This window comes from Spinacia oleracea, chromosome 4 (genome assembly GCF_020520425.1).
Source record: "Spinacia oleracea cultivar Varoflay chromosome 4, BTI_SOV_V1, whole genome shotgun sequence".
Taxonomy (NCBI): Eukaryota; Viridiplantae; Streptophyta; class Magnoliopsida; order Caryophyllales; family Amaranthaceae; genus Spinacia; species Spinacia oleracea.
In genome coordinates this window covers 89,674,914-89,682,954 of record NC_079490.1, presented here as the reverse complement: position 1 = coordinate 89,682,954, position 8,041 = coordinate 89,674,914, and the positions used below count along the sequence as shown (strand labels likewise).

The 8,041-nt window shown below is 40.5% G+C and overlaps 1 protein-coding gene and 1 non-coding gene across 2 annotated transcripts; one reads left to right on the top strand and one right to left on the bottom strand.

The window, feature by feature from the left end:
- The first annotated feature begins 206 nt into the window (after positions 1–206).
- Positions 207–883, top strand: LOC130472436 (uncharacterized). The gene is made up of 2 exons (XM_056843383.1): positions 207–661; positions 751–883. Exons 1-2 carry the CDS (start codon positions 223–225, stop codon positions 765–767), a joined length of 456 nt encoding a protein of 151 aa, XP_056699361.1. The 5' UTR covers positions 207–222; the 3' UTR covers positions 768–883.
- Positions 884–7,703: 6,820 nt separating this feature from the next.
- On the bottom strand, positions 7,704–7,810 carry LOC130460390 (small nucleolar RNA R71). Its single transcript, XR_008920267.1, has one exon. It is a non-coding gene; the product is annotated as a small nucleolar RNA R71 (small nucleolar RNA).
- Positions 7,811–8,041: the final 231 nt, after the last annotated feature.

The window sequence follows — 8,041 nt, the reverse complement described above, 5'->3', positions numbered from 1 at the left end:
AATCGTTGGATTGATGCCAACAAGGATGTGAAATGTCTAATGCTCTCCACCATGAGTGCGGATCTGCAGAAAACGTTCATCAACTCCGATGCTTTCACAATCATCAGTGAGTTGAAGAACATGTTCCAAGATCTGGCTCGAGTCGAAAGATTCGAGACTCATAGGCAAATTCTTGAGACCAAGCTTAAGAAAGGCGAGCCCGTAAGTCCACATGTTCTCAAAATGATTGGACTCATTGAGAATATGAGTCGGCTGGATCAGCAATTTTCTCAGGAAATGGCTATAGACACCATCCTCCATTCTCTTCATAGCGGGTATGATCAGTTCAAACTGAACTACAGTATGAATAGTCTGGACAAAACGCTCACTGAGCTTCACGGTATGCTGAAGACCGCTGAAAAGACGCTCAAAAGTGATAAGCAGGATGTGCTTATGGTGCGTGGGGGCAAGTTCAAGAAATCTGGAAAGAAGAGGAATGCTAAGAAAGGTGGCAACAAGGCCAGCCCAACTAAGCAAACTGGCGCCAAATCTGTAAAGAGGAAGGTCAGTCAACCCACTTCTGAATCCGAATGCTTCTACTGCAGGAAGAAGGGGCATTGGAAGAGAGATTGCTTGAAGCTAAAGGAAGATCAGAAGAACGGAACAGTCGTTCCATCTTCAGGTATTTTCGTTATAGACTGTATACTTGCTAATTCAACTTCTTGGGTATTAGATACAGGTTGTGGCTCACACTTATGTTCCAATCCACAGGGACTAAGAAGAAGTAGAAAGTTAAGCAAGGGTGAAGTCGACCTACGAGTGGGAAATGGAGCACGGATTGCTGCATTAGCTGTAGGAACTTACTATTTGTCGTTGCCCTCCGGGCTAGTTTTGGAACTGGAAGATTGTTTCCATGTTCCAAGTCTTACTAAAAACATCATTTCAGTTTCTTGCTTAGATGCTAAGGGATTTACCTTTTTAATAAAAGACAATAGTTGTTCGTTTTATTTTAAAGAGATGTTTTATGGATCTGCTAGATTAGTCAATGGACTTTATTTATTAGATCACGACAAACAAGTATATAACATAAATACCAAAAAGGCCAAAAAGGATGATTCAGATCTCACCTATCTGTGGCATTGTCGATTAGGCCATATAAACTTGAAACTCTTAGAAAGACTTCAAAAGGAAGGAATTCTAGAACCATTTGACTTAGAGGATTATGGTAAATGCGAATCATGTTTACTTGGCAAAATGACAAAGCAACCTTTCTCTAAAGTTGGAGAAAGAGCAAATGAACTATTGGGTTTAATCCATACAGATGTATGTGGACCAATGAGTACAAATGCTAGAGGTGGTTTCAGCTACTTTATCACTTTTACTGATGACTTCAGTAGGTATGGTTATGTCTACCTAATGAAGCATAAGTCTGAATCCTTTGACAAATTCAAGGAATTTCAGAGTGAAGTAGAGAATCAATTAGGCAAGAAGATTAAGGCACTGCGGTCTGATAGAGGCGGTGAATATCTGAGCTATGAATTTGATGACCATCTGAAAGAATGTGGAATTCTATCAGAATTGACTCCTCCTGGAACACCACAATGGAACGGTGTATCGGAACGGAGGAACAGAACCTTGCTAGACATGGTCAGGTCAATGATGGGTCAGGCCGAACTTCCATTGGAATTTTGGGGACATGCACTAAATACAGCTGCACTCACTATAAATAGAGCTCCGTCTAAAGCCGTCGAAAAGACTCCATACGAATTATGGTTTGGAAAGCCTCCAAATGTGTCTTTTCTTAAGATTTGGGGATGTGAAGTATACGTCAAACGATTAATTTCAGACAAACTTCATCCAAAATCTGACAAATGTATCCTTGTGGGCTATCCAAAGGAAACAAAGGGGTATTACTTCTACAATACATCTGAGAACAAAGTGTTTGTTGCTCGAGAGGGTGTCTTTTTGGAGAAAGATCACATTTCCAAAATGACAAGTGGGAGAAAAGTAGACCTTGAAGAAATTCGAGTCGAACAACAAACTCTAGAGAATGCTCAAGATGACATTCAGGATGAAACTCAGAGATCTTTAGAAGAATCTGGTGAGAATCATGGTCAATCTAGAAATGTTACCCCGCGTAGATCGCAAAGATATAGATCTCAACCGGAAAGGTACTTAGGTATTTTGACGAACGAGAGCTATGACGTTCTATTACTTGAAAGTGATGAACCTGCAACTTACAAACAAGCTATGACGAGCCCTAGCTCCAAGCAATGGCAAGAAGCCATGCAATCTGAATTAGACTCCATGTCTGAAAACCAAGTATGGGATTTGGTCGATTTGCCAGATGGCTACCAAGCCATTGGAAGCAAATGGGTTTTCAAACTGAAAAAGGACAAGGATGGGAAACTTGAAGTTTTCAAAGCTAGATTGGTTGCAAAAGGTTACAGGCAAGTCCACGGTGTGGACTACGATGAAACCTTTTCACCAGTTGCAATGCTAAAGTCTATTCGGATAATGTTAGCAATCGCTGCATATTACGATTACGAAATATGGCAGATGGATGTCAAAACTGCTTTCTTAAACGGCGTTTTAACAGAAACTGTGTTTATGACACAGCCTGAAGGTTTTGAGGATCCAAAGAATGCTAAAAAGGTATGCAAGCTAAAGAAATCAATCTACGGATTGAAGCAGGCATCCAGGAGCTGGAATATACGTTTTGATGAAGCAGTCAGTGACTTTGGTTTCATCAAGAACGCAGACGAATCTTGTGTATACAAGAAGGTCAGTGGGAGCAAAATTTCTTTCCTAGTATTATATGTCGACGACATATTACTTATCGGAAATGACATTCCTATGTTGAACTCTGTCAAGATTTGGCTTGGGAAATGTTTTTCGATGAAGGATCTAGGAGAAGCATAGTACATATTGGGCATCAAGATTTACAGAGATAGATCTAAAAGGATGATTGGACTTAGTCAAAGCACTTATATCAATAAGGTGCTTGATAGGTTCAAGATGGCGGACTCCAAGCGAGGCTACCTACCCATGTCTCATGGAATGACTCTAAGCAAGACTCAGTGCCCAAAAACACTTGATGAGCGTAGACGAATGAATGGGATTCCATATGCATCATTGATTGGTTCAATAATGTATGCTATGATATGTACACGCCCGGATGTTGCGTACGCACTCAGTGCTACGAGCAGATACCAGTCAGACCCAGGAGAGGCGCATTGGACTGCTGCCAAGAACATTCTGAAGTACCTGAAAAGGCACAAAGATGACTTCCTGGTCTATGGTGGAGATGATGAATTAATTGTTAAAGGCTATACGGACGCAAGTTTCCAAACCGACAAAGATGATTTCAGATCACAGTCTGGGTTTGTATTCTGCCTCAACGGAGGAGCAGTAAGCTGGAAAAGTGCTAAGCAAAGCACCATTGCGGATTCTACAACTGAAGCGGAGTACATTGCTGCACATGAAGCAGCAAAGGAAGCTATATGCCTAAGGAAGTTCATAGGTGAACTTGGTGTAGTCCCCTCCATTAAAGGACCAATAGCCCTGTATTGTGACAATAACGGAGCTATTGCACAGGCAAAGGAGCCTAGACACCACCAGAGAGTCAAGCATGTACTTCGTAGATTTCACCTTCTACGAGAGTTCGTTGAAAGAAAAGAAGTCGAGATAAGAAAAATTGGAACTGATGACTAAACCTCTGCCGCAGGCGAAGCACAACTCGCACACTGCAGCTATGGGAATCAAGCATATTGGAGAATGGCTTTGATGTCTCTGTTTAATGTTTTAAAGTTTTAGAGTTTAAATCTTTGTAAAACATTATTGGTTAATCATTCACAATAAATGAAAAGAATTCATTTTTCCATTTAATTTGTGGTTTATTAAATGATGAGTCCGTTCAATTTGACGATATATTCAAGATAGACTGTCAGGACCAGTCCTGTGACTAAGAAATGTCTATCAAGTGAACTTTAATGTCAAAGGTTGAAAATGGTCCCTAGTCGGAGTTTTCTATAAAATTGGACGCATAGAAAACGTTAGACGATTAGAATGCAAGATGACTAGTAGTTCTGTTTCTTGAACTATGTGGACATGGCAATGTCATAATCATTTGCATAGATACTTACTTTGGGAAGACTAGTATCGGACAAGACCTATGAAACTTTACTGTAAGAGATGAAAATCTGTCATAAGTAAATTTCATTAAAATTATTAGACACTAAATCCTCAATACCTGAGTGATTTGAGATTACTTGTTTGAGAACTGGTTGCTTTGACGTTGACCAACCGTCGCACCGTAAAAGGAGGCTATAAAGGCAACGCTCAGGTAATCACCTATCAAACAAAGTCTAATCTCAAGATCGCAAGATTGGGATTGTCCTCCCATAAATCGGGATGAGATGCTTAAAAGTTGTACAAGGCCACTCGGAGAGCTAGAAACTGTGAAATGCATGGCCGTGCTCGGATGAATCATAGGCTATGATTATCTGTTTATTTGATCAGTTGAACTCTGAAACCGAGGAACACCTCTGGACATAATAAGGATGACAACTCTTACCTTATGTTCAAGAGCAAGCATCGAGCGACAAAGGAATTAGGAAATGCACACTTGTCCCTAAGGACAAGTGGGAGACTGAAGGAAATAATGCCCTTGGTCCAAGTATGCATTCTATGTTAAGTCTAATAAATGCGGTTCAGTATTAATTAACAAGTTAATAATTCAGTGAGATCAAGTGAGCTGAATGCCTAGCTAGAGGCCGCTTCAGTTCAAGTGGAATTAATGATATTAATCCACAGCTTACTCTTGACTGAACCCGTAGGGTCACACAAATAGTACGTAAACGGATCAAGTATTTAATGGCATTAGATACTCCATCTATGGATATTCGGAATCGACGGATCTTGGTTTCAGTGGGAGCTGAGATCGTCACAGGCAAGAAATGAATACTCTGGAAACGATGATATTGCCGGAAACGGAAATATGGATCGTATCGGAAATATAAATATTATCCAAGTCGTAGATGTTGCCGGAAACAGAAACATGGTACGTATCGGAAAATATTATCGGAAATGGAAATATTACCAGAATCAGAAATATTGCCGGAAACGGAAATATTGTTAGAATCGGAAATATTATCGGAATCGGAAAATAATTCCGGAAACGGAAATATTAAATATTTGTTCGAAACGGAAATTGATTCCGGAATCGGAAATATTAAATATTGTTCGTATCGGAAATGAATTCCGGAACCGGGAATTTAATCGGAATCGTATCGTACGAATTAGCATCGGACGAGGCCTGCCGGACGAAGGCCCAGCACGAAGTCGGGCCATCGCCCAGCAAGCCAAACGCGCGCCCAGCCAAGGCAGCGCCCAGGCCCATCGCAAGGCAGGCCCAGCGCGCGCCAAGGCCATGGCCTCGCTGCGTGGGCTGCTGCTCACACGCACACGCATGGGCGGCCCATCGTGGCTGCCGTGTGTGTGTGAGTTTGTGTTCATGCACGATTCCTAAAACTATTAGAATTAGTATATGATTAAATTCCTATTCCTAAAAGGATAAATTAATTAATTAGAGTTCTTGTAGGATTCTAAGTTTAATTAAATCGTATCCTACTAGGATTCCAATTCCCTTTCCATAACTCTATAAATACGTGCCTAGGGTCACATATTTTTAGAGATTAATTCAAGTATTCAAAGTGAGTTTTGAGAGAAAAATTCAGTCATATTTCTTACCTAAGAGTGCCGAAAATTCTAGTACCTTAAGGGCGATTCTAGTTGGTCAATCTTAAGGCGGATCCGGACGTGCTGTGGACTATCTACGGAGGGACGACACTTGGAGTCCTAAAGACTTGTTCTTGTTCGGTTCGGGCGCAGCTAGGGAAGGCACGCAACAAAGAGTATGCATCTAAATTATGCTATATGATTATGTGTAAATAATATGTATTCCTGGCTAAATGGTTTTTCCGCATGATTTATGAATTGTCATATGTATCATAACCTAACACTTTGAAGTCGTCAACGCGCGCCCGATCGGGCGGGATTCGCTCGATCCGGATCGGGCGGTCATTCTGGTGCTGCTGTGGACTTTTCGCAAACCGCCCGATCGGGCGAAGCTCTGCCGGATCGGGCGACGCCAACCTCCAGCGTATTTCGCGAGTTTTTTTTTTCCGGCTTTTGGCTTGTATTTTGGGCAAACTATAAATACTAGCCCTTTTATTTTTAGTAAACATCTTTCATTCTAGTATTAGTACTTAGTTTTATTTTAGTTTTTCTCTCTAAATTGTTCAAAACACTTACTTTTAATTTGAATCAAAGCTTCAATTTTTAGTTCATCCTTTTGTTCTTCATTTAGGTATTGATTTCTATTTTGCGTTATTAATCGCTTTTGATCATGTTTTCTATTATATTGATTGCTTAGTTATTTGTTATCATGAGTGAGTAGTTCAATTTCTAGGGTTTAGGGGATCTATGAATACATTGTTTGGATTAATTGTGGACTTGATTAGTTGATTAATTATTGTAATTTCTATAGCTTATTATTATTGCTCGTCAATTCTGTTCGGCCGAACTATTTTGATTTGAGTTTGATTAACCTTAGATCATGCGCCGAGAGGTATAAATCTGATGTTTTTGGTCTGTGGCTATTAGATAGGAGTTATTTCTAGTACATAGCGAGAGCCTGCTAGATTTATTATCCTAAGGAATTCATAAGATTCGAGAGATGCATGTTTTCCTAGTTATGATTATTAATTGATTGTTATTGTCCGTTGTCAAATCCCGGTCTGCATTTGTGGTGAACCGTTGCCATAGATTCCCTTAGCATTGATATTTTCCATTTTAATTATTGCTTTAGTTTAATCTACAAACCAACCCAAACCTTTTGTTACCAATAGTCTAGATTAGTTAATTAATAGTAGAAAGAACGCCTGTTTCCCTGTGGATACGATCCCTACTTCCCTTACTATTTTGTTAGTGGACTTAGGTTTATTTTTGATAAGGTGATACGACTTTAGCCTGTCAAATTTTGGCGCCATTGCCGGGGAAACGGTTTTATTTTCTGTTATTAATTGTTATTTCTAGATTATTGTTTGTTACTTCTCAAGGAACTCCCGTTCCTTGAGATCGGATCTCACGACTGTTTTCTAGTTTTGCTTGTTTATGCCCAGGACTGTCCATACCAGCGATCTGACTCCGTTCGACCTGAACCTGAACGGACCTTTCGTAGACGGCGTAGATTCGTTGAACAGTTGAGAGACTATTCGGACTCTGAATCCGACCATCTAAGTGGTAATCTATTCCATACAGATTCAGAGATGGGTGACGAAACACCACCACTTGAGCCAAGGCTTACAGATTATTCTAAGCCAAGTCTGTATGTGTTTTCTAAGGCGATCATGCCTTCTATTGCGGTCGAGAATTTCAAGATTGAACCACAATTGATAAATATGATTGAGAGGCACCAATTCGGTGGGGAAAAGGGTGAAGACCCTAATCTCGATATTTAGACTTTCATTCAATATTGCGCTACTGTTAAGCAGAAGAATCTAACACCAGAGCAGACTATGGAGATGCTCTTTCCATTTTCATTGAGTGGGAAGGCAAAGCGATGGATTAATGGGCTCAACCGAGTAGCTATGAAAATCACCGATTGGTATTCTTTGGCTCTTGCTTTCTATGTGAAATACTTCCCACCTGAGAAGACGGCTCGTCTGAGGGGAGAGATAATTTCCATTACCCAACAGGCATACGAGAGCTTGTTTGAAGTCTGGGAAAGGTTCAAGGATTTGCAGAGAGAGTGCACACACCATGGTTTGAGTGACTAGTTCTTGATCCAACAATTTTACAACGGTCTGTGTAACGAGTCTAGACTTATTCTAGATTCTGCTGCTAGTGGGAGATTTATGCAACTCCATGTGCCTAGAGCTTTGGAGGTGATTGAGGAGATGACCATTCATAGTGCCCAATATGAGAGTCCTAGAGGCTTTGATGACCGGGGTGTTAAGCATGAGATGAATTCTATTGAACAACTTACTGCTTAGCTAAC